Source organism: Epinephelus lanceolatus, chromosome 13, assembly GCF_041903045.1.
Source record: "Epinephelus lanceolatus isolate andai-2023 chromosome 13, ASM4190304v1, whole genome shotgun sequence".
In the NCBI taxonomy this organism is placed as follows: domain Eukaryota; kingdom Metazoa; phylum Chordata; class Actinopteri; order Perciformes; family Serranidae; genus Epinephelus; species Epinephelus lanceolatus.
Window position 1 is genome coordinate 18,067,611 of NC_135746.1, and position 27,736 is coordinate 18,095,346.

Consider the following 27,736-nt stretch of genomic DNA (forward strand, 5'->3'; position numbering starts at 1 on the left):
ATTTCATCCACCACATATCCAGTCACAAGCTTCATCACTTCTTTGTAGCTGCAGCTGTCCACAATTAAAATCCAGTTTTGGTTGTTTAGCCAGTGCAGGACAGTACAGGTGACCTGCACAGCTCACCTGTGGTGAGGTGTATTTCCTGGAGCTTCACGGTGTTGTGTTGTCGGTCGTAGTAGCCGAGGTGTTTCAGACTGGAGGTTTGAGGACGTGTTTTTCGCAGTGGGAAAAGTTTTATTCCGACTACCTGCAGCAACCGCTAAGGTGAGCGTTTCGTATTAGCTTGCTGCCTCATGACGCAGCACAGTGATTACTAAAATGAGTCAGTTGATGTGACTGTTGTATTTCAAGTCAGTAGTGATGGGATGACAAAAGTAACGTTGTAACAAGTTGTTTGGTTTTGGTTAATATTATTTCCAGAAATTCATTAGTAATTAGTTACACTACTCGTTACTGGAAAAGGTAATTTTATTACTGTAATGCGTTACTGCCCAACACTTGATAAGTGAAGCCATGTTGACGAGGCCAACAACATTTCATTTAGTCCATAAAATGTCTTGACATTGTAGGTTTGCCAACACAGGTTTCCCAGAGCTCAGCTGGCGTAATCAAAATGATTATTTTGTCCAACGCACAGTTTCAAACCTAAAGATAATTTTATCATTTATGATGATATAAAACAGTAAATCCTTTAATTTGAAAAACTGCAACCAGCAGTTGTTTGTCATTCCTGCTTTATAAATTATTTAAATAATTAATCAATAATAACCATTTTTTGTTGATGTTTTTTCTGTCCTTCAACTAATTGTTACTGCACTTATTCAGGTTCATTTCAGTTTCAAGTTGTGATTGCAACAATTAAGGCAAATTCAGCCAGTCCCTGTGAATTCTGCACGACCTTGCAATTTTGTCCAGTAACTGCAACTTTAGCGCAAATTCGACTGTTTAAAACAAGTCACATCTCATGTAATTGTAGAGCAGCATGCAGCATAATGATTCGCTCAGACTCTGTCTGTCTGATAATCATGTGACCACTGCTGCAGGACCAGAGCTCTGCACCTGGGACAAAGTCACACACACACACATTGACAGGGCTAACTGTCACCGGTCACTGTTAGCATCACTTGGCTAATGTTACCCAACGGTCATTAACAGGTCTAACGACAGAGTCAGGCCATTTCAGTGTGAGATTAACAGCTCCGTGTGGGATGTTAACCGCTGCTGCAGGGATTCTGCCCAAGCAGAAAAATATGACGAGTAGTGATGAGATCTGTGTTGGTTACAGGGCACAGGGAGCAGGAGGAAAGACTCTTTCGGGGACTGTCCTTCAGCGCTGCATCAAACAGCATTAACAGCTGATTGTCGGCTATCAGCTGTTACTGCCCCCTACCCTCCACTCACCTTACCATTAAAAATAGATTCTAATACTGTGGGAAACTCTGAATGCCCAAAACAATAAGCTCTGAATCTGAGAAAGTATCATAAATATTTTCATTTCAAAAAAGCATGCCTACAAATATACCAACATTCATCGCAATTTTTTAGAAAAGCTGTGATCCAGGTATTTCAGCCCGCAACAATCACAAATACAGCCTGCCAAATCCAGGGGGCACCTCTTATTTAAATACGTGCTTCTCCTGATGACAGCGTGAGACGAGAACAATGGGAGAGGCACATAGGCTTTTGTATCTGGACTGCAACCCTACCAACCCCACAGCTGGCAGAGAGGCAGAGGGAGCGAGAACAAGAGAACCACCTCACACCTCTCTGATCTGCATCAAAGCTAACCACAGACATACACTCACACGCTCCAACAGATATGCAAACTGAGAGCATCTGTAACAAATCCGAGAATCGATTCCTGGCACTGCCGTCATCTTCAAGAAATAGTATCCCACAGAATGGCTGCGTGAGTGATTGAGGTCTGAACCAAAAGATATGGAAAGCTCATTTCCTCCAGCTAATTGTGCCGGGCTATAGTTTGGATGAAAACAACAACATGATGAAGAAAATGTTATGGCTTAACAAAGCAGAGTGTTACATTAAGCTGGATGACGTATGTTGATGAGTGCAATTAATCATTGAGTGGGTTGAGGAAATGGAGGTGATGTGGAGATGAATACAGCTGTGAGATAACAGGAAAGAGCAGGAGCGTGAGATATGTAAGTCCTGCAGGTCGATATGGTTCAAGAATCTTGCAAACTAAAATATGTCACTTGTGATTTTTAAGTAAATGTCATTATATTATTGCAGACATGAAAGGAAATTTAGGATTTAATAGGGCTGCAACTCAGAATGAATCAGAATCACTGTTTCCCGAAGCCCAAGACAACGTCCTCAAATGTCTTGTTTTGTCTACAAACCAAAGATATTTAGCTTACTGTCATAGAGGAGGAGAGAAACCAGAAAATATTCACATTTAAGGACGCATTCACAATGGTGCTATTTGGTCCGCTTTAAACGAACCCTGGTCTGCTTCCACGGATAGTTCAGTTTGTTTGGAGTGGAGCTCATTGGTCTGCACCAGAGCTCATTTGAATTCTGGTGTGGACCAAACGAGCGAACCCTGGTCCCCTTGAAAACTGGGGGTCTCTGTTCACTTGCAAGTGAACCCTGGTGCGGTTTGCTTACAGTGGGAAATGCAAACGGACTATCCAGCAAACCAAAGAGAGGAAGTGAACCAAAGAGAGGAACTGAAGTACAGCGCAGTGCATTTTGGTGTTTTTGTGGTGACCAAGATGGCTGAAGGGGATGGATTTCCGTTTTTGGTCCTGGCCAATCAATGAGCAGGGTTTTCTTCCTCTTCATGCTTTTTTTCTTCCTGGTCAGTGGTCGTTTCGGACAGTACCGCCCCCAAATGAGCAGCTGTCGTAACTGCGTGACGTTGTCCAGGCAGTTTGGTCCACTTTAAAAAGTGCAGTGTGAAAGTGAACCGAACCAAATTGAGGTGTGAAATTTTCCAGCATTCCCTGCCAAATTGAACCAAGTCCCCTGGACTATCCTGGTGTGAATGCGCCCTAAGACGCTAGAATCAGAGAACTTAAACTTTTTTATCTTGAAAATAACTCAAACTGATTTATAGAAGATCAAATTAGTTGGCAATTAATCTAATCGTTGACAACTAATCATTTTGTTTTGATCAAAAGTCTAGCTGCTGAATTTTGAACGATTTGGAGCTGAGGTATAGATTGATTGTTTAATCAGGTGAAAAAGGCATTACAGTAATCAAGGTGGGAGGATATAAGAGCATGTATGATTTTCTCTGTGGTACTGAAGGACAGAAGTGACCTACATTTTGAGATATTCCTCAGCGGGTAAAAACAAGACTGGGCTGGACTACAACAACCAGAATGCACTGTGCCTGAACAATTAACTGCTGCTGATGCAAACTTTTCGGTTTGACACAATGGTGGCATTACAGTTTAACAGTGAGCCAAAACACGTTTCTGAAAACATTTGAGGTGAAAAACAGAATGCAGTGACAGAACTTTGGTTCATTGTTTAATCACAGTTTTTTCGGCCTCTGTTTTGGCTGTGAAGGAAACAGTATGGCGCCAACTTCCTGTTCACAAACTCTCGCTATTACGGATAAAAAGTGCACTAAAATATGTTTCTGAAAACATTTTAGGCAAGAAATAGGCAGTGCAGTAACATAATCTTAACTTAAATATGATCAGCACTGCCTAGGAGGACGAGGAGGACATGTAGGCACTTGTTAGCACTACATGAATGCAGTCCTTTATTTCAACAACTGCGCGATGGTGGAATTTTTATTCACTTTCTGCACTTGCAGCAGGTATTCTTATAAACTCAAGGTGAGTTTTTTCTTTTTTCAATCAAGCGACTATTTCTAACATTCAAGAGATGTATTAACTTTCACTTTCCAGCGTAATAAGTCTTTCATGACCACAGGGACAGCTCTGGAATTGCGGTGATGTGTTTAAAATAATGCGTGGACGGCCAGGGAAAAAAAAGCTTTGACATCTCGGTGAAACAAGGTGAAGGGGAGTGAAAGGTACTGTAAAGGTGACGGGAAAAATGAGACCAGAGTTAAGCAAAGAAAAGTGGAAGTTATTGCTTGTCCTTTATTCAAGAAGAACTCCTGTATCTACCTCTCCGTCTTATCATCCACATCTGCCCTCTATCGCATCATTATCACTCCCTACCTTCCTCTCCTGCCCTTTTTTCCTTTAATTGGAAACCTTTTCCTGCCACCTCTCTATCCTCACTTATCTGCACCACTCGTCTTCCACTACGCCCTCTGTTACCTGCATTTATCCCTCTGCCACCACTCCGTTCCTCTCCTCCATCACTCTCCCTCTTCTGCATGTCCTTTTCCCCAGGCGAAAGCCCTGTCTCATCCATTCCGCTCCCGTCTCCTCTCTGTCATACACTCACCCTCCTCCTCCTCTTCGCCTCTCTCCCACCACTCACTCTTGCCTTTTCTTCCCTGCAGCCCTGTCGACGAGACGAGACGTCTGTGTGTACCATACACTGATCTCGGCAGACACCTGTTCCACCCCCCTCCCTCCTTCCTCCTCTTTCCCCTCTTTACCCGCACACACACACACGCACAGAAGGGGATGAGGGGGAAAGCGTGAAGCAAAACGCTCCAGTGAATAATTTAAGTCTCTACAGCAGGGAACCAAAATGGAGCCTGTCAAACTGACAGATCCATTGAAACAGCAAAGAGACAGGTCGCGCACACCTGGAGTCCGATACTGCGCCAGGATATGATAGACTGACTAATGATTCGTTCTTATCTCATTACAGTAAAGCTACAATAACCTTTTAAAAGGCAAAATGCTGATTGCACAGCATCCCATACCTCACTTAGATACTGCAAGGTGAGTCAATAGACCCTGAAATCAATGTTGCAGTGCTGGCAATATGAGTTTGATTCCTACAGAGTTCAAATATTGATCAGCGGATCAGTGGATGCCTCCGTATGGCACAGAAACCTATAGAGCAGCATGCTAGAATGTGCAGCTTTTGAAGAGGAGAGCAAATGCAAGGAACTCTCAGGGCATTAAGAGTGGGAGGCAGCATCAGAGGGTAACACGTGGGCAGCAACACTCACAGTTCAATGGCTTTGTTCCACATGATGACGTAGCCTGAGAGCATAAAGGACTCCACGTTGACGATGTGGATGTTCCCTCGTTCTGTGCCGATGTACAACCATTTACTCTGGAAGGGCAGGTGGCAGAAAGTTATTCTGTGAAGAGAAGGAGAAGGAGACATGAGTTACAACAGTAGAAAGGGTAGAACCAGGGAAGACAGACACAGACAGCCGAGAGACGGGAGCTTCACCAAAATCACTCGACGTCACATTATAACAGGAGACGAATTATGCAAAACTTTGAGAGGATTATTTACCACTCCATCAGGTCGGAGCAGATGAGAGTGGCAAACCAAAAGAGATTTTTGAGTCATTCAATCAGCCACCTTCTCTCCAAGACCTACAGGATACATGAGGGCAAAGAGACGCCCATAATTCTCCTGTTTTCATCATCGCTCCCCCATCTCCTCTTTTTCATCCATCCATCAGACTTAAGTTTAATGAGAGGTTAAAAACCCTTCCCTCCTTAACTGCTATCCATTCATCTTCTCATCCCTTTTTCATCACTTTGCTCTTTCATCCATCCTTCAATTCAACCTCAGATCCATCTGAGGAATAATAATGTACAACCTTGGTAATCCGGCCTGCTAATATCTCAAGGTCATCCAGCTCCTCCAGTGATCCTTTTTGATTTAGCACTGTGGTTTGAGCTACAACTGTGCACTTCAGCGGCCTATATCTACAAGACAATGCCCCTGGCTCATCAGCCGGGACCCACCGCACGAGTAGGAAGAATAATAAAGTTGTATCTATCATCTTTGTCCATTATTTCAAACAGGAAGGACACACTGGAGTATTTCCTCAGCGTTCGTGACAGATTATCTTATATTTAGCGATGGAATCACTCTGCAACAAGTTTAATATCTGAATGCAATATCTGCTGTCAGAGAGGCTTTAAGTGGATACAGCATGTCAAGAAAATGTCACACTGAGATAAAAAAGTATTTTCTGCTTATAATCCAATCAAATGATATCTTGTCAGAGATAAATTAATAAATCTGGCATTAAACTCAAGACCAGGCCCGATGCAGTATTCCAGGAAAGATGAAGATAACCCCCATCTTCATGCTTCATTGACTTTTTCCAAACTACACAAGTATTACAGATTTTGAGCATCTGCAGCTGCCTGGATGGAAAGCTATGTGGTAAATCACAGAGAGTCTTTATGGAAGTTACTCAGTGTGTCTGCAGAATGTGGAGTTCCCCAAGGGAGCTGTCTAGGCCCACTTTTTTTTATTACATATTTACCAACAATTTACTACCCGTACAAAAAATGCTAAGTTACCAATGTATGCAGATGACACTACAGTATGTGCATTAGCAATAACACCGGCAGATCTGACCGCCATCTTGAACAGTGAGGTAAAATTTATTGGAAAATGGTCTCTTGAAAACCAACTGAGTAGGGGTGCATCAATTGGTAAATTCTGGGCTAATGCCAGTGTTTATAATAACAATTTGGCAATTTGTTGTTGTTGTTGTTTATTTTGTTTTTCTTGTTATTTATTTGATTTTTGTGACAAAGAAACAAAGAAGAATTTTTTAAAAAAGAACTGTTTTAAAGTCACTGGCTTCACACGCCCTTACACACCAATGAAACAGCCACTGGGAGCAATTTGGGGCTAAGTATCTTGCCCAAGGATACTTTGACTCTCAAATTGTCAATCTTTCAATTAGTGGACAAGCCACTCTACCTCTGAGCCACAGCTGCCCTTCATTACACAACCTTTAGATGAACACAAATTCAGTCATACAAATTTATGAGACAACCTTTTAAATAACCTTTCACATGAAAAACATTTTTTTTTTAAATGCTGCAAAAGTCTTTTCACTATCCGTAATAAATTCTAATTCCCTCTATAATTTCTATTTTATATGGATGTTAAAAAACATCAACAAATGTCTCATTCAAACAGCTGTTCTTGCCAAAAACTATATTTTTATAAGATTGCATTTGAACACATCATGAGAACTGTTTTTATCTACCTAAGCCCAGTACTTATTTTTACTGAATGGAGCTTGAACACATCGTAATATAACTCAATGCAACTTCCTTTAGCAGTTAACTAGCAACATACACATATACTTATACATGCATACATTCATTTATCACATATATTAATGTTAATCTCTAATATATGTCTTATGATTGCCATTGGTATTCACAGTCATGTTTAATGTATGTTTTGAAATGTATTGTTTTATGTTGACTATAATGTTTACACCATCTACGAACATGTTGATTTGTGTGAACTGTAATGTGTTTTCAATGTGTAACTTTGTGTTGACCATAATGTTTAATGTATGTGTTTGAAAGTGTTGATTTGTGTTGACTGTAATGTTTAGTATGCTTTTAAAACATGGACCCGACGGAAGATTAGCTGTGCTAGAGGGCACCGCTAAAGGGGACCCTAAGAAAATAAAGAAATAAACCTAACATAAACATTACAACCCTGTCACCTAGCAAATATTTATGATTTTTCCCAACATAAACATTGTAAATATCAACATAATGAGGTCGCACTTGAACTGTATCTGCAAAACATTTACTATCAACATATTTCATTTGTTTTCAGTGCAATATCTGCTCCGAGCAACAAAGCATGATTAATGTTTTGATGATTAAAGGTTTTGTGGTTAATCTTAGTGGAAGTCTCTTCTTCCCCTGATTTAACAACATGATTAAGTAGCCTTAAATGAACAAAATGTGGGGTACAGGACTCAAGAGTATAAGAATGTGACACTTCTTGGACTTTAAAAAATGCTTGCAATGCAAGTGATTTGGGCAACAATTATATTTCCTCCTAAGCATATTTAGCAAAGGATGCTAGTGGTATGTGAATGTATTCTATAGGAGTCAGGATTAAACAGAACCACTGCATTATGCTGTAGAGATATACACACACTTAACAACACAGCAAAACATGGATTTGTGTAAACATGTCCTTGCAGTGACTTTGACTCTTCCCTGTGTGTTTTAATGCTCAGAAAGCCTCTCTCCCCCTCTCTGAGACACAGTGTTGCTCCAGGGCTGTATTGAGAGAAGCAGCTCCTACTACACACACACACACCTTCCCTCTCTGCCCCACTGCTCTCCTCCAAAACATGAATATATTCATTTTTTGGAGGAGAGGCATCAGGCTACTTGACATCAATCTCATCCACACAGCCCAAAATCTGCACAGAGACTCGCAAAACAACACTTAAACACACTAACCTACATTTACATATGGCACGAATATGACCCGGCTTAATCAAATATGAGCATAAAAACAGTTGCACATGCTCATTTAAGTCTCATCTGACGAGGGAAGCAGACTGAGAGCAGCATCACTTTCTAGCAATCCTTTTCCTACAAAATATCTGCAAAATACATTTCTGAGGAAACATAATTGCTGTCTAGACTGTGTTTAATTTCAATTTTTTTTTCAATTTTATTTATAAAATCACAATTTGCCTCACAGGGCTTTACAGCATACAACATCCCTCTGTCCTTTGGACCCTCACAGCGGATAAGGAAGAACTCCCCAAAAAAACCCTTTAACGTGGGGAAAAAGTGATGTTCTTCTTAACCAGAAAGGGTGGCATCTCTGAGCAGCACAAATGTCATACGGACTAGTTTGATGGTTGGGTGGGTCAATGAAGCACATGACTTTGACACAGGAGCTGGAATTCATAATCTGCCACTCAGCCAGTCTAGTAAGCGTAATGCAGGATTTATACTTCTGCGTCGAATCGACTACACCATACCCTATGCAGTAGCCTGATGTGCACCCCACCAGAAATGTACCTACATGTCACAGCGACGCAGACTGACAGACTGAAACCATTTCCCTCAGTGCCTGTGGATATTCTCATTCATCCAGGTCATAGTTATGTCAAGGCAATTGAATCGAACGCAACTGGACTTGGTTTTGTCTTAGAAGACGTTTCACCTCTTATCCAAGAGGCTTCTTCAGTTCATGCTTGTCTGACTAGGCTGGAACTAGTCTGACAACCTGGTGTGGAAGCACCCAGGTATTTAACCTCTGGGGAGGTCTTCACAAGGCCAATGATGTCACTGGTTCGTTAGTGCTCCAATGGTGTGTCAACGACAGTCGTTGAAACTCCTGCTGCAACGCTGCAATTGGAGTCGTTAGAGTCACATGAGGCCATTTGTGAACGACCATTGTTTTTAGAGGTTAAGTTGTTAAACCTCCTGGGCAAGGATGAAAGATCAGCATTATAGGTGGGGGATAGGTGGTGTCGCAGACCTCTTCCTCTATTGAGAGATGGCTTCTCCAATTTCACATAGATGGCTTCTTTTACACCTCTTTCAAACCACCCGTCTTCCCTGTCCAAAATGTGCACATTGCTGTCTTTGAAGGAGTGTACTTTCTCCTTGAGGTGTAGATAGACAGCTGAGCCTTGCCCTGACGAGTTAGCCCTTCTGTGTTGGGCCATGCGTTTGTTTAGTGGTTGTTTTGTTTCACCAATGTACAAGTCTGGGCATTCCTGACTGCATTGGACAGCGTACACTAGGTTGCTCTTCTGAGTGTGTGGTGTACGGTCTTTTGGGTGTACCAGTCTTTGTCTGAGTGTGTTACTGGGTTTGAAATACACAGGGATGCAGTGTTTGCTGAAAATCCTCCTGGGTTTTTCAGATACCCCAGACACATAGGGGATGACAATGTTATTGCGCTTACTCTTTTCTTCCTCACCCACCTTGTTCTTTCTGGAACAGGCTGCTGATTTCACAAAGGTCCAACTGGGGTAACCACAAGTTTTTAGAGCCTCCCTCAGATGTTCATGCTCTTTCCCTTGGGCCTGAGTGCTGGTAGGTACGTTATCAGCTCTGTGTTGTAGGGTCCTGATAACACCTAGCTTGTGTTGCAGTGGGTGGTGAGAATCGAACAGTAAGTATTCGTCTGTGTGAGTGGGTTTCCTGTATACCCCAATGTGGAGGCCTTTGTCCTCTGTAATGTGCACGTCACAATCCAAGAAGGGCAAACTTTTCTCCTTAACATCTTCTCTTGTGAACTTGATGTTTCTGTCCACTGAATTGATGTGTTCAGTGAAAGTTTGTACCTCTTGAGTTTTGATTTTAACCCATGTGTCATCCACATATCTGAAACAGTAGCTCGGTGCTGTTCCCTCAAAGGAGTTCAAGGCTCTGTATTCTACATCCTCCATGTACAGGTTAGCCACAATGGGAGATACCGGTGAGCCCATGGCACAGCCATGTTTCTGTCTGTAAAAATTGCCACTGTATTTGAAATAGGTAGTGCTCAGGCAGAGCTCCAGTAGTTGGCATATCTGGTCTGGGCTGAGCTTGGTTCTGTCATGGAGGGTGTTGTCATGTATCAACCGTTGCCTGACTGTTTCCAAAGCCTCCATGGTTGGAATGCAAGTGAACAGAGAGGTCACCTCATAGGATACCATGGTATCATCTGGATCCATTTTTAAACCTCTTACTTTGTTCACAAAGTCTATGGAGTTCTGGATATGGTGGGGCGTATTGCCCGCCAAGGGAGTCAGGATGAAGAGGTGAAACGTCTTCTAAGACAAAACCAAGTCCAGTTGCGTTAGATTCAATTGCCTTGAGACATTTCCCTCAGTGAGAACGAAGCTTTTATTTCTTTTAATTTCACAGATACGAAACAATAAATTGTAAAGACAGTAAAGCCTCCACTAAAATAGCATTTTAAGTCTTGTGTGTGATTTATCCTGGCTTCATATGAACAGAGGAAATCTCCGCTATTCGCTAGGCTAATTTATACACTGTAAAACGCCATAGGCTTGTGCTAATAACGTTAGCATGTTGTATTTGTTTGGAAAACGTATTTAGTATAAGACAGTTGTTTTGTCAGTGAACCTTGTGAGTTGTAATACAGCCGAATTTTGTAACGTTACCTTTGTTAAATGTTGCTGTTGTCCCTGGCTTCATATGAGTGGAGGAAAAGTCTGCTAGCTGCTAGGCTAATCTATACAATGTAAAATGCCATAGGCTTGTGCTAAAAACATTAGCATGTTGTATTTGTGGGAAAAATGTATCCAGATAAAGACAAATGTTTGCAAATTGTTGCTATTAAGTCATGTTTAATGTGTGTTTTGAATCAACTAAACTTTAAGGCACTTCACAGAAACCCGCTGCCAACTAGTGCTTCAGAGGTGTAACTGCAGATGGTTTAGACCACGTGTGTAGGATTAAGCTGATGCACAATTATAAATCCCACTTAATGCAATTTAAAAACTTGATTTTTTTTTTTTTTAGATAATTGCATATGTATGCAGAATCTGTAGGCAACAGTCCATATGGATAGCAAAAGAGGCAAAATGCACTGGCCGAAGCGCAGTCTTGGAACCCATCGTTGATCATCTGACAACAACTAAGCTTTTTTAAAATGTATTTATCTGCATTCATATGCAAATATCTGTTTATAAAGATGAGCTGGAATGTTGTCTGGGCCTGTTTCAAGTCACTAATTGAACTATAAACAATGACTGGAGCATGGAGGAGGAAGTCTTGGCCCAAATAACTGCTGGCTACACCAGAGCCTCCTTAAAATTGTCCGTTGCACCAAGAGGTTATATTTTATTTATCTTATTTAACCTTTATTTAACCAAGAAGTCCGATTGAGATTGAAAATCTCTTTCCCAAGAGAGACCTGGCCGAGGTAGCAGCCAGTCAAAACACATTTAAATGCAACAAATACAACATTTAATGCAAAAATCCACACTAAATTATTTAAACATTGTGGCCTCTCAAGAAAAACAAGCATGTGTCTCTGTCACCACATTCTTTATCATGCCCTTAAATTCATCTAATCTTAAATCTTTCTGAAGATTGTTCCATGTCCAAGTTGCAAAGTAGGAGAGTGCAGCTTTCCCCAGAACCCCAAGATCATCAGATAGCTGACGGGTTCGGAGACTGGGTGAGCAAAAGATCCTTTTGGTTAAATATTAAATAAGTCGATGCATCCTGTCTGGTGCTACAAGTAATGACTTCTTCATTATTCAACCAAGAGCTTTCAAACTTTAACCAAGAGCTCAGTTGCCCTAAGATTACCATTAAATATTAATCCTGCTTTAGTTGCCTAAAACGATGCTGTCATGAAAACAAATGAAAAAGGTTGGCAGATATTCATTCATTATCCCTAACCACTTATCCTCTTCAGGGTCACGGAGAGCTAGAGCTGATCCCAGTTGACTTTGGGTAACAGGCAAGGTATACCCTGTACAGATCACCAGACTAGGGCTGACACAGAGACAGACAACCACTTGGGCAATTTTAGAGTCACCATTTAACCTAACCTTTATGTCTTTGGCTGTGGGAGGAAGTAGGAGAACTCAGAGACCATGCAAATTCCATACGGCGGGGCCCCACACTTCATGCATTAACATCTGTTTTCATGCTTGTGTTTGTGTAGATTTGCCTGTGCGCATGATTCTCAGCAACTGATATGAATTAATGTAATTACATGTGTACTGTATGTTAATGTATGTTGTATGTAAATGTTTTGGATCTGTGTATGTGCGCCCATAAAAGCCAACTGATTAAGTGTTCTGAGCGCCAGGACGAGAGGGCCAACGGAGAGGCAGTGTCAGGAAGCATAATTATACAAATTTGCTGGCAGTTTAGAAGTGTGCGTGTGTGTGCTCAAATGTCCACGCTCGATTGTTTGTGCGAGCGCCCTAACGTGCGTCTCATTGTGTTCACACTTGTTGTGCACACACGTGTCTCCCGGTGAAATCTCCAGCTTCAAGTGGTCACGACGCACAAAGGCAGCCGCCAGCTCGCAGGCTCAGGGCCAAACACATTGCCTCAGAAATGACAGACGCCTGCCACACACAACTCTGAGGCGAACGGCACTGTGGGGTAGACGTATGAGAGCACGGTTCGCTGCAAATGAATTGAAGAGAGGGGATACTTCAGGAAATCATCATTTGTAATGCACGGCTTTATGGGATGTTCCTATCAAAGAGGATCATTGCTACAAATGGAGTAATCTGAGCCCGCCTATCATTAGACAGTCAACAGCGCAGACACTTTGATCTAAGCTGCCTTGATTTAGTGATACTTTTCTTATTCTCAACAGTGTTTATTAAACTGCCCTTGAGCAAAGCACTGACTACTAACTGCAGAACGGCTGACGAGACGATAATGTGGTACAGAAAGGATATGATTTGATTTCAGTAATGAGTATGTCATTGCTGCAGCGAAGCAGTAATAGGAATCTGACTGAGTTTTAATGTTATGCATAAATGTAATGTATCCACACATATTTATTCATGTCCAGGTAAAGCAAAAATAAATGTGGTGAGTTTGTCGCAATGCAAAAAAATGTGTCACTAGCCACCCAGTCAAATTTGGCATCAAAATAGTGGTAATAGTTTCACTTTTTTCCCCCTATATATTTGGTTATTTATTGCTCCACACATTGGCAGTGCAGAGCATACTCTGGGCACAGACAGAGCAGCAGAATGGCAGGCACAGTGAAAGTGAAACTTTCCGTTCATTGCGCTGGGTCTAAAAGTTTGCTTTTCTGCTCCCCTCATCTGTTGGTCTGATCTGATCAGCTCTGATCGGATTAGCTGATCAATTATCTACCCTGGAACTCAAAACTCCACAAACTGCTGCTGAGGAAAACAAGAAGAGTTACGCCTATGTTGCATTCACGGACCCGCAAAAACCTCCATATTTAGAGAGGGGACACAGACTGATACACAAGGACACACAGGCATTGTCAGCTACCGCCACACATGGATTCTAACTCTGTGGGAAACCCTGATGTGTAATGTGCTGAGAAAGAAATCTTTAAAGATCCTGCTGGTGTGCACAATAATGGCAGGGGAAGATGCTGACAAGAAGATAATGAGGGCTGGTTATGTTTCAAAATATAACACTTGTCATATACTGTACAGTAATCAAAGCTGTATCTGTTAATCCCCTGTTATCTTGTCTGGCCAATATTCTTGTCAGAACACCAACAAGTTTTGGAGTAACTGAGAGTTCAGATATTCCTTTGGGCATTGTTTGAAACTTTGATTCGGACAACAAAGATGTAGATAACAACTAAACAAAAAAGTTGATTAAGTGTTGAATAGCCTTTAGATGTTTGTGAACATCTCATCGCTGTTTAAATAAGAAAAAAATAAATCAAACAGAAGTCAGTGACGTACAGTATCCATTTGGCAAAGCTCCAGACCGGATGGAGGAGTCTGTTCTAATCTGAGAGGCCAGAGACCCCAATCTACCCACAGGGTCTCAATTAAGAAGAATCTAATCTGATAACAGACTGTGTACACACACACACACACACACACACACACACACACACAAACACACACACACACGCTGTCTCTAAAACACATTCACACACTCTGTCTCAGCTATACACACACACAAAGGACCTGTGGAAATCAATCCAAGCCTGGGCCTCATAATTAAAACAAGGCTGAATGAATTCACCTTCACAGTTTTTAAATATGCATTTGCACAGTTAGAAGGTTAAAGGGATGGTTCAGATTTTTTTGAAGTGGGGTTATATGAGGTACTTGTCCATAGTCAGTGTATTACCTACAGTGGATGTCTGTTGGCACGCCCCCAGTTTGGAGAAGCAGGCTGGAATCCAACATGGAGGCTAGGCAATGTACTGCTGTAGATGGGGGCAGCAGCAAAATGTATTTTAGACACCTAAAACAATTTACAACAGTTTAAGTGTACGCTATATTGAGAATATTTTCACTGCTTTATCTTTCTGTCAGACAAACCTTTCTGAGAAGGAAGGTGTGAACAGCCTCAATTTCCCATCTGTGCTCTCCTCAAAGCCAGACTCCATTGACAAAAACAGGAAGTTTGGCTCGCTGAACACAGGAGCTGCTGGTTAACGCTGCTTCAACCAGATAGTTAGTTTGTAGCCCTTTTTAGACAGGAATTGTGCAAATTTGTAGGAAAGCCCAATCAGTCTTTTTTCAGCATTGACAGTATAAAAACAAAATCGGGGAGTGCAGCAAAATGGCGCCTACCTACTTTTGTTTATACAGAATGCGCCATTTTTGGGGCAATGGGGGGCGTGAGCAAGTAACAAAACATGTAGCTCAGCGTGTGATGTAAGAGGTGACATTGGAGGGAAGCCGCAGCTGGTCAGTCCTTCAGCGATTCTCTCGTAAGTCGGCCTGTTCCTCACCGTCCCCATCATCTGACGGTTAATGGCCTCTTTGTTTGCGAGGGCAAGGAGGGCACACAATTCCTTGTCTCCTCAGTTGCTCATCTTTACAGTGTCTGTCAGGTTTGTGTTTCCCTCTTCCTACTAGCTGCTCGCTAATTCCTGCTATCAGCTGTTTTCTGTTTATCCACCGCCAGTAGGTTGCACGTGCGGCGTCATCAACAGCTCCTCCCAAAAGTCTTCAACAGCCCCTCCCGTTGCAGAAGGCTGCCTCGGTCTGTTTAAACTAAAAGGGTTCCGCCAATATGACTACCCTACGAGGCGGAAAATTGGGCACCTCGGATCAACTCGCCAATCAGGCTCTGTGTGTCTAAACGCTCGCAGCTTGCCGGCAAAACGGCCCAACATTCGCGGAAAATCTAGCAGTGTAAAAGGGGCTTGTGTAATTGTGTGACTTTGGTGAATCCAAACTAACCCTATTAAAAGCCAAAGTCACACAATAACACAAACAAAGTAATTAATTGAGGCAGTGGTAGACCAGCAGCTCTGGTGTTCAGCGGTGTTGAATCACTGTTTTTCCAAACAGAATCTGGCTTTGAAGGGAGTGAAATAATGGCTTCAGTTGGCCATCAGTAAGAGCTGTCTTACGGCAAGGTAAGTGAGCTGGACGTCCTCTAGTGGGACCTGCACTCACAGCCCAGGTAAAGAAGTCTGGAGGATATAAGGCTGTCTGAGACACTGGCTTCGTTTCAGTCTCTCTTAAAAACGTTCTTCTTTTGGAAAGCATATCCTGACTTTATCTGATCTGTCTTTTTTATTGCTTTCTCATTGATGTTATTTCCCATTTATTATTTTGATGTTGATTTTAGTTTTGGCCTGTCTTATTTTATTTTACTTAGATGACATTTTATGACATGTCATTTATTTTAGTTTCCTTGTCTTTTAAATGTGTTTGAAAGACCACAGCAGTACACTGCTGAGCTTCCATGACAGTACTCCTGTCTGCTTCTCCAAACTGGGGGTCGACTGACATCTACTGTATATAATTCGCTTACTATGGATGGGTACAACATACAATCCCACTTCAAAAGATCCTAACTATCCCTTTAATTTGGAGAAAAACAGAGAGAATGAAAAAAAGGTCTGGCAGCACATTCAGTTGAATATGTCTGAATAAACTCTACTCAGCTGAATAATTTAATTTTCCAAGTATTTTGAGCCATTTAATTGATGCAATACTAATGTCAACAAACTACAAAGTGGATATTTTAAGGTTTCAGTCTTTTCTATAAAATACTTCAAGAGGGGCTGTGACTCCTGCTGGGATCAAACCTCCAGGCTTTTTAAATTCATATATTAAGTGACTCTCATCAGCTTCAAGAGGCAGAAATACGAGCAGCTAGAGCCAAATGTATCAAGAATGCAATCAGTTATTGTTCTGATAGAAACAAAATCATCTTAAGACTTTAACAATGGGCAAGTAAAAGAAGAGACATCAGCTCTTTTTTGTGTTGTGTGTATTTGTGTGTGTGTGTGTCTGTGTGTACATGTGATGACCCCGGCTCCCCCCTCTTATTATCTCCCATCATATCACCCTGCATCGACGATAGATTCCACATCTGCAGTGCATCCCTGTGAGGCCAGGAGGTGACGAGAGCATCCTACGCCAGAATGACTCGGCAGGATTTCTTCTGCGCTCCCTCCATCCCCACACTCCTACCCACAGACTGACTCACTGCTCTCTGGCTGAGGCCCAGTCTGTCTCAACTCCTCCTCTCCTCCCTTCTCTCCTCTCTCCTAGTGCCTGTGATCTGATGTGAATGGATGCTGATGCTGGAGGGCTTTCTGCAACACTGCTTTCACCCATCAACTCATATTCTGATCAGGGGAAGGAATGAGAGAAGGAGGAGGGAAGGTGGGAGAGGAGGGTCTGTTTGGAGTATTGGAATGAAGCCTCGGATGATAAGAGGTCTGGAGGTTTTGGAAGGTGAATTGGGGCTATCGTCCGATCAGTGCTGCACATGTACCGCTCTCAGCAGAGATCAGACGGAAATGAGGGAGCTCACTCATTAGCTACTTCCAAAAACACAACTAAAAAATGTGTTTAATTTAGAACGTTATTGATTTAGACTGCAGTATCATGAGGTATATAACACAAACAGATAATACAGATTTAACAAGAAGCAAGACGTATAATGTTGTCATGGATACACCCAGCCAGCATTCATATGTGGGGTCCATGTACCTAGTAAATGGGTTGACAAATAGGTTTGTCCATGGGTTCAATATTGGCCCCAAGCCATTTGCCCATATGGTTTGGTTGACCCAAGTAGGCCCCACATGGTTATGCCAGGGCTACCTGGGTACCAAGTGGGTAATGGTCCAAAATGGGCATCCTATCTAGGGCCCAATTAGGTAAAACCAACCATGTGGGCAAGTGGCATAGGGCCAATATTGAACCCTTGATCAATCCCATATATGGCCCATTTTTTTGCCCATTTACTACCCACATGGACCCCACACACAAATTATAAAACTATCATAAAAAAAATATATATTAAAAAATCATTTGTTATTGTGTACCATTGGATGTACTGACAACCGAAGATATAGAAACATAGATGCTTCATTTGTTGCTGGATCATATGTCAGTGGCACTGCCATATTGGAGAGGCAAGACTTGCATGTAAATAAATGCAAGTAAACAGGGGAACTGCTTTTTTCTGGATTCAAAAAACAAACAAACATTTATATTTCTCAACCGATTGCTATGAGTCATTTTTATATTCATGGGTTTATGATCTGCATGCAGTAAAAAAAGAGGATTTTTGTCTCTAATTCAACAGAATTTCAATATTTAACATTAGGCTCACTGCTGGATGCTCAGAAGAGGAGTGTGTTTAAGGCTTAGATCAACTGATTTATTGATGTGGTTAAAATACTTCCTTGTCATGAGGAATTGTCCACCAGACATGGTCTTGGCTTATTGTCCTTGGTTAAATACTTGTGGAAATGTCCCTGTATAACTTAATTCAATGTTGAAGTAGCTAACTTATCAGCTTGCTAGCGCTCCAATGAGCCAACGCTGTCTGCTTTATTAACTCCTTGATCATAACAGAATGTAATATCTTTCAATACTGCTTATTCTTCTTATTCAGCAAGAGAACATGCTCTTTGTGTATGTAATTGTTGTTAAGATTCCCGTCTGCATCCAGGCACAAGAAAATGAAAGGCTAGCTAAAATTAGCCCTCTAGCTACGTTTACTATGGCTAACGTTGGCAGCCAGAAACAAACATAAATGATCCCTTGTCTGCTTGATAATCTAATCAAAGAACATGTTTTCTTGCAGTGGCCTTTCTTAAATAAGCAGTGGTGAAAGTTACTATATTCTGTTTTGACCAAGGAGTTAATACGCAGACGGTGTTGGCTAGCTAGAGTGCTAGCAAGTTGATAAGTTAGGTACTTCCACATTAAATTACATTATATAGGGATGTCTCCACAAGTATTTAACCAAGGAAAAAAGCCTTGACAAATTTAGTTTTAACAGTTCATCTTGACAAGAAAGAATTTTCCACCAGGTAGGCAATTCAGTTCTAATCTTTTAATTACATAAACACATTGATGCTTAAGCTCATTTTAATTTCATTAAATCAGGTACCGCCATGGCCTGAGTGTATTTAATGCAAATTTATCAAGTGCAAAAAAAACAAACAAAAAAAAAGTCAGCAACTTTGTTACACATTGTGGTTACTAGCTGGCTTAAAGAAAGACGTTAGCAAGAGAGCGGTACCCTATGAATGCCACCCAATATGTTAAATCAACATAACAACATTTTAAAATAAATCAACTTAATCCCTTTCTAGCGTATTGTTAAATGAGAATATTGATACTACTCTCATGTCTATGGGCTAAGTAGCTTCAGACCTTTGAACCAAGAGGTGATTAGCCTAGCTTAGCCAGAAGAAACAGCTAGCCTGTGTCTGTCCAAACTTAAAAAAAATACTAGCACCTCTAAAGCTAAAAAACTAACACAATGAATCATGTTTCTTTGGGGAGTTGTATTGGAACTTTCCGGAGTTAGGCTAGCCTACTTCAGAGTTGTGTCGTTGCAAGGTTATCCAGCACTGGTTAAATGACGTAACTCAGTCTACAATCACAGATTGTCATGTTTGCACTGTTGATTTTGTATGGGTTAAACAAATTAGATGTAATGTTTAAATACATTATGAAGATGTTGGTAGCCAAATTTATTTACTTTGTAGAGAGCCAGGCTAGCTGTTCCCCCTGCTTCCAGTCTTTATGCTAAGCTAAGCTAATCAGCTCATGACTTTATCAATCTTCTCAGCTAACTCACAGTAAGACAGATAGTTGGTAAATTTCCTAAAATCTTTAACAATTCCTTAAAATCAAGCAAACACCAACACAATGAACCTTTTGTACTTTGTTGTACTTTAAGTACTTGTGAGAGAACACATTTGGTATGTGACAGGCTGTTGTTATTTTTATTCTGTTGCACCCTGTTAAGAGGGTGTCGTGGCAGTTCTGGTTGGGTGACTGTCCTTTTGTTGACAAGGAAATGGCTCTCTTGTCCTCTACACCCTGACAAGCTAAATTCAAGCTTTGAACAAACATTGAGGGGAAAAACAAAGGAGCAAAGGTAAAAAGTGGGAGACAGAGTGGCAGTGGCTGACTAAGGCTTTTATAGGTTTTACAGATCTGTCCGATTCAATCCTGCAACGTGTCTGTCTTAAAAACCATTTCCACTGTTTCCTGGCTTCACTTGGATCAGTCATTCTAATGTTCAGATGACACTTCAAACTGTGATCTTCTAATAACCATTTGGAAATGTAACCTGATGGTATTTCTTTTGTCAGCTATATTAAAAAACCTCGATCCACACAACAACAGTGGGCATACCTTTTATAAAAATAAACAAAGCAGAGATATTTGCAGCTTTTACAGCCAGAGGAAATCTTTGAAGCTTCTCAGAGTGCAAGACACTTGGCTAAACTGTGTGATAGGAAAGTTGGATAAGATGGGCTCAACGAAACCCTGATGGTCCCATTAACTTAGGCGGCAGCTCCTTTGGGGCAGCTATTATAATAATAGCTACAGAGGACTGCAGAATTCACAGAAAGGGAAAATGGAGTGCTGATCTGCAAACACTTGAACACAATCCGATACCAATGTAAAATGCAATTACCTTTCATATAGAACATTTCATATGTGCTGCTTGAATGAAGAGGTAAAGACTGAAAAAGTTGCTGCCAAGTAAGATTTGTTTCTCTGCTAAATTGAGTCAGCAAAACCACAGCATAAATGGAGGGTAATATTGCTGTCTTTAAGAGGCTGTGGCACGCTCATTTTTTAAGATAGCATGAAGGTTGTGGTAGAAAACCTTAGAAATCCATTGGCACTAACCATGTCGGCATAACTTGTTGGGAAGTGGGGTATATAAAGCTCCAAAGTTAAGCTGAGTTTTGGCAAGGGAACAACGGCCATGGCCATTTTCCAAGGGGTCCCTCAGGGTGCACTGTTTGGTTCGGTTCAATCAAACCCAAGTTTGATTGCCACCGAAGTTCGGTTTGTTTGGGCAGGTGTGAACACAGCAATCCTATTAGGATGCGCACCAAACAACCGGACTGAGACCTTCTTGAGGAGGTGGTCTCGGTCCAGTTAGAAAATGAACTCTGAACCAACTGCAGTTACATTACGCATTGTTTGTGTTAAACATGAGCATGTTACAGTCCTGGAGGATTATTAATGTGCACCTCCTCCTGTACTGCCTTAATATGCACATTCAGCACATCCAATGCATCAAAACATTGTTTTCTAGTTGGAGCCGCGCCTCGTTTTCAAACTGTATGGTTTGACTAAAATGAACAATGACAGCAATATAGTCCACGATGAGCAGCGCTAAAATCAACCTGCGTAGTTGTCCCTCCATTGTGACATTAGAAAGTGTCACATTTACCTTGCAAGTGTACTTTTCTTCAACATTTGGTTTACTTCCTGGATTTTTCCTACATGGAAATTCTGACCAATAAAGAGCAGCTTTCTCACACAAGGCATTTCATCTGGTCTGCTTGCAAATGCTGCCGTGAGAACATGAACCAACTCTAGGCAATTATGGAACTTGGTCAGGAATATTGTTATGTTCCATTTAGTCTCAAAAATATCGAGATATATATCATGTATCAAGATATAGCCTAAAAAAATAAAGTGATAAAATTTTCAGGACCTATCGCCCAGCCCCTATACTACGATGTATGACAGGCATCGATGCACCCGCAGCCATTACATATAAGCCCACATATTAGCTGGGTTTGGTGCAGGACATGTCAGGATATGCAGATTTCTATATCCCAACATCCTGGATCAGCAGATTTGCGATGCAGCTGATGTGTGTTGCACTTAACACATATAGTACACAAACACATTCACACTTCTGGGCAATTAGGTTTCCAGTTCAGCTGAGCTGTATTTCTTTGGCATGTGGAGAAGCCAGAAACCTCACAGAGAAGAGCTGTTATCATTAAGTTGAGTGATTCCAAGCTGTCAGGTGCAGAACAGCAGACTGATGATCTCAGACCGAGACTGTCTCACTCATGAGCCAAGCACTGTATTTGCATTTTCTCCCACAAACATCTTACATATTATGTATGGATGAGGAGTGAAAGCCAGCATTCGTCCTCTTGAAATTTTAATTTTAATGGCAGAAAAGGGAATGAAGAGTGGGATGTATGGTCCCTCTCAAGCCATTCTCCTGCTCATGTTACATGTTCCTCCTCTCTCCTTCTTTCATTCTATATGGTTACGCTCCCTATCTCTAACTCATTAACTACTCTTCCTCACAAGCCTCCTCTTCCCATTGCTTACATTGAACTCTCTCCTCTTTCTGAATGTCTCATGTGACTTTGCAGCTTCTCCTTCCCATCCTGACGTCCCTTGAGATGCAGTAACTCTGCTCCTTTCTTGCTGATGTGTCTCGAGGTCGTCGCGTTGGACGGCGGTGCTTACTAAATGTCAGAAGCGGTCAAGCGCCTCCGCAAGAACACAACCCGCCCTAAAAGCCGCTGCTGGCCACCTGTCCATCACATCAGCGCTGCCTCAGATCATTGGCTCTGACGTTTAACCCATTCACCACTTTTCACTGTGACAGATCACTGGCCAATGATATGATTGGCTCTGAAGGGTAAACACTGCATCTGTGATTGGAGGAGACAGTGGACGGCAACTTCCTTGAGGTGAGGTGATTCTGCACTTCACTCTGTCTTATATCTCACAACTAGGACATTTGCAAATGAAAAGAAAACATTTTTTATGCAGTGCTTTTTTGCTTGTCAGCCAAATATCAGTTCTTGGATGTCGGATTGTCCTTGATGTAGCACCAAGGAAAGTTCTGAAAATGCTCCCTGATGCCAACTGTATAAACACGGGATAACACTTTTTGATAGTAGATAGTCAAGCGTCCTACTGACTGTGGGTTTTTAGCAATCTTATAAGTTTAGTGCAGCTGTACTGTGCGCCCATTTATAAAATTCATACATGTAAGTCCTATGGCCTACGTCCCAAATCCAAAAACTAGAGGGCGAAAACTCAAATTTGTGATGATCCAATATTCCATAGAATGGAACCATCATCTACTTTTGGACCACGATCCACCAGTTGGGAACCACTGTTATGGGGTTTAAAGTCTGGAGTAGAGCTTAGATCAGGCCCTTTAACTGTAATTATGAGCCAGAGCCCGGTTTAAACCCAACGTTTTTTTTAAGGATACGAATGTGGACATTGAAGGCTGACTCTCGTCTTTCTTTCCATAGCAAGCCTTCGTCATGTGCCTCTTAAGTGTCCAGGTCCCTGTCTTTTTGCTGTCACAAACCAGGACCGTGCTGCACTTGGTACACTCAACAAAGCCGACACACACGTTGTCACTGTCGACAACTCACATGTGCGCGGCCAGTGGCGCCGTCAAGGGAAAAATAAAGAAATAACAAAGAAAACAAACATTCTGTGCGTCCACAAAATCAGTCCCTAATTCATTGTCTATGGAACAGCTCCAGACTTTATACTTGATGACATCACAAGTTCTCTGGTTTCTGGCTTTGAGACAAAGTACTTCATGTTCACTAAAACTGATTGAACTTTCTGAGGCCATGGACATAACATTCTGGAATTTTTAATTTAGGTGGTGTTTTGATTATTCTCATTTTATGTTAATATATTTACCATCTTACACCCCTTATCTGACCTGCATGTTCTTTTTTGCACCAGCAGAACCAGTGGGTCAGCCGCCATGTACCTGTGGGTACCCAGCCTCATGCAGGACTCTGCCCTTCTCTTGTTTTGCTGTGGGCAGGACATTTACGGACGTGTAGCCACCAGCCAAAAACAGTACATAGGTCAGATCAGACCTTATTCATTCAATTCAATTTGATTTTATTTATAGAGCCCAATAACAAAAATCACAATTTGCCTCAGAGGACTTTACAGCATAGGACATCCCTCTGTCCTTGGCCCCTCACAGCAGAAAAAAAACGTGGACACACCACCGAAACAAGACTAATATAGCACATTTAAAAAATGAGTGAATCTAGGGGTGGCTTTCACTATCACTTTAGCTAGCGAGCACTGCACGAGAGGATGAGAATGAAGAACGATGCAGAGTTTGCCTGTTTTGGTTAGCCTGCATAGCTTGTTAAAGTATTGGCTTTTTCCTTTCAACAAATGTAACGTTCCTACAACAGTAGCTTGTAGTGTCTGTAGGGGAAGTGTAGGGAGGAGGGGCCAAGATTGAGTGTTGTGTTTATAAACAATAAGCAACTATTCCTGCATATTTTACCTCTAATTGCTTGTGTGTGTTTATATTTATGCTCTGTTTGTGTGTGTGTGTGTGTGTGTGTATGTGTGTGTGTGTGTGTGTAACAACCAACCGGTGCAACCCTTCAGGTGTTTGGGTAGGTTCACACCTGTGCCCCAGTGATGGGGAAAGCCTCAAAGGCAAAGTAAGTGACCCAAATAATGAGCGTTCAGTCAGAGACCAACAGAGAGAGGAACAGAGAGAGTGCCTCTGTCACCTCCTTTGCCCTGTGCACAGTTTTGCGAGCGTGCAGACACATTTGCCAAGTGAAACGCCGTCTGTTTGCATACAGCATGACAGTCAGCGAAAACTAACAGTTCACACAGGCAGCAAACTGTGACACTGGCCCCTGCACAGATACACAGTTCATGTTGCAGCAGAGCGAATGTGAGGGCCTAATTGAGGTGAAAAAGAGAGGGGGGGAGGGGAGGGATGCTGAGACAGACTCATCATCGATTTAGCACTGAAGGTTTTCTCGACATTTGCAGCTCCGTGCACCCTTCTTACCTCTCTCTGTTGAACTTGAGGGAGTGGAGGATGGCTGGTCTCTTCTGCCTCAGGTTCCACAGGTGAACACTGTCGTCAGCCAGAGCACTCACCAGCGCTCCCTGTCATAACAGAGGGGGCATTTTATTTTACATTCAAAGACAGATGTCATCATTGAAATACATGGGGGCTATGAGAATCTTCCACATATCTATAGACTGCCTATGGTTCCTGTGGGCATGACGCACATAAGTCAGACAGCACTCCCTGGAAACTGAGTTAAAATCAGGCGGCCTTCTCCCAGGTAACGCCGATGATTCATAAGATGTATATAAGAGTACGTGCGCATGTAGGAGGCACTAAAAATCCTCTCCGTCTCTCCGAGGGTTTGTTTAAACTGCTGAATCACAGTCACACAGACACTGACTGACACACACACACACACATACACACACACACACACGACTAGGCATGGAATACTGCATTTTTAATAAACATAAATCAAACTCATGTTTTTTTCATGTGAATTCTGAATCATAAAGTGCTGTAGGTATTCAGCACTCAGAGCATGTTCCCAGCCTGCCAATCGACACTCGACAAAACGCTGAAGAATTTTCCCCGTGGTCTGTGCTGTAGGTTCACTGCTTAACACGACATAAAGACATAACTGCCTATTCTAAGCTGAGCTATTGCCCACAGTAAAAGAGGCTGGCTGAGCTGTGGGCTGATCCACATCTGAGATTTTCTGTGATTTAAAAAAGGACAAATGCAAACAACTGTGTGTTACATAGCGTAGTTGCCATGCAATGCCCTTCAACAGAGGCTGTTTAAGAATCTGTGGTGAGAATAAACTGACTATTTCAATACTTCGGCTGAAAGGTAATAAATTGACAAAGCCCCCCAAAAGTGTTGACAAGTATGTTGAATCAAAAACCTAGAGATCCTCAACATTCTCCATGAACATACAGGATCAATTTATATGAATGTTACATGGTAAGAGTAGTCTGTACTCTGTTTTATTTTAATTTCTTGGTTGAAGTAGTACTGTCAGAAATAATGATTTGTCAATATATATTGACTCTGAATATTTGAATCAGTTTCAATACTCATTTTCCACAGTGTTGACACATTAGTACCAGCTGTGTTTTCTCGCTGTCTCATATTGCTAATGTTTAGTTCAGTCATTCTGCTGGTCTCTGCTACTAACAAAGAAAAGAAAAGTCACTGTTGTCAAATCATAGCTTTGTTTATCTTTAAATAAATAATGTATGCCCTTGAAGTCTGAAGATTTTTTTCCTGTGTTATTAAAAATGGTATTGGATATCTTAATTTTTCAAGGTATTCTATCAAAGTAAGAAACTCCACCACCTCTATGTAGAGCCTACGCCATAGCCTAAGTTTATGTGAAGTGCTGTAAATTTTAATTTATTCAAAACACACATTAAACACACATTAAACATGGCTTAATAGAGACAATTTCAAACACATGCACACAAATCAGCTTCACTATAACTCGCAGCATTCACAGACAAACACTTGTCTTTATCTGGACACATTTTCCCCACAAATACAACATGCTAATGTTATTAGCACAAGCCTATGGCATTTTACATTGTATAAATAAGCCTAGCAGCTAGCAGACTTTTCCTCTTCTCATATAAAACCAGGGACAACAGCAGCATTTAACAAAGGTTACGGTACATAATTTGGCTTCATTACAACTCACAAGGTTCACCGACAAAACAACTGTCTTATACTAAACACGTTTTCCAAACAAATATGCAACATGCTAACATTATTAGCACAAGCCTATGGCATTTTACATTGTATCAATTAGCCTAGCGACTAATGGTGATTTCTTCTACTCGTATGAAGCCAGGATAAATCACACACAAAACTTATTGCAATTTTGCAGAGGCTTTATTGTCATCACAACTTACTGTTTCTTATCTGTGAAATTAAAGTAAATAAAAGCTTTGTTTCCACTGAGGGAAATGGTTTCAGCTTACAGAAATAGACAGGAGGTCAGCATAATGTACATTTCTGGGGAAGTGCACGTCAGGCTACGCCATAGATACAGCGTCAATTCCACGCAGAAGTATAAATCCTGCTTAAGGTATATGGATATGTTTTTTTCCACAAACATTTTTTTTCATTTAATCATATTTGGCAAAGTTCTCAAGGCATCACTGGTTATTGTTTTAACACAAGCTACCCTGCATATTGTCTAAATTTATAAACGTTCTTGAATAACAGTTTCAGTCAAAAGAGAAGCAAATACGACTAGTGTGAGTGAGACCAGGCATTTAGTGCCAACTCTTCATACTTTACAGTTTAAAATACTCAATGCTATGAACACTGAAGCACTCAGTACTCAAAAAAGTATTGAGGATCATCACCTAACCCTACTAACACAAGGGGAATCTGGTCGAATGAATCTTGTACTCTTGGTACAGCACTAAACAACTGGGAACCTCTTACTGCCATAAAACATGGAGCGACAGGAGGGAGATAAGCAGAAAAGGGAAGTGAGTTACTTTCACACTACCAATACGATCATCATCATATATCCTTTCCTACAGTAGAACACAGTGGGAAATACTTTTTGAACATTTGAATCTGTCTTTGGCTTTGTACTTGTGAATACAGATGCATCACTGGGTAATAAGCCATCTTCTAACTCCAGTGTTTCTCTCATGTTTTTGGTGACTTACCTCATTGATGAGAAACTGTAGCTGGATGACGGCCGCTCCACTCTCGTGCTGACAGTAACACTCCACGCCAGGACGACCAAACCTGAAAGGTTCTCTGTCAAGGAACGTACAGTACCACAAAAGGAGATGTTCCACCAAGCTGCTCATTTTTGTTTGTGTAGGCACTGAGCCTGGTGTGCACTGAATATGCATGAGGTGAATGTGTGGCAACTCAGGACAAACGCCTCAGCATTTGAAGGTCATTTTCTCCTCGCTACACCGGATTCAAAGGTCATGACATCTGTTACCTAGTTACCTATAAGAATGGAAAATGAAATATCAACAGTAACATTTTTATGGTCGGCCAACTGAGCTTGAACATATACACCACCTAAAACATAGAAAGACTGCAGGACTTCATCTTTT

General features: G+C 41.5%; 1 protein-coding gene across 3 annotated transcripts in view; it reads right to left on the reverse strand.

The window, feature by feature from the left end:
• Window positions 1-27,736, reverse strand: part of stxbp5a (syntaxin binding protein 5a (tomosyn)) — a 157,369-nt gene that overhangs the window by 72,333 nt on the left and 57,300 nt on the right. For all 3 annotated transcript variants that reach the window (XM_078173818.1, XM_078173817.1, XM_033648490.2), the window contains exons 4-6: window positions 27,332-27,413; window positions 24,639-24,739; window positions 5,084-5,218 (exon numbers count right to left, since the gene is read on the reverse strand). In XM_078173818.1, the coding sequence (XP_078029944.1) occupies window positions 5,084-5,218; window positions 24,639-24,739; window positions 27,332-27,413 (318 nt within the window). The remainder of the gene's footprint in view (window positions 1-5,083; window positions 5,219-24,638; window positions 24,740-27,331; window positions 27,414-27,736) is intronic.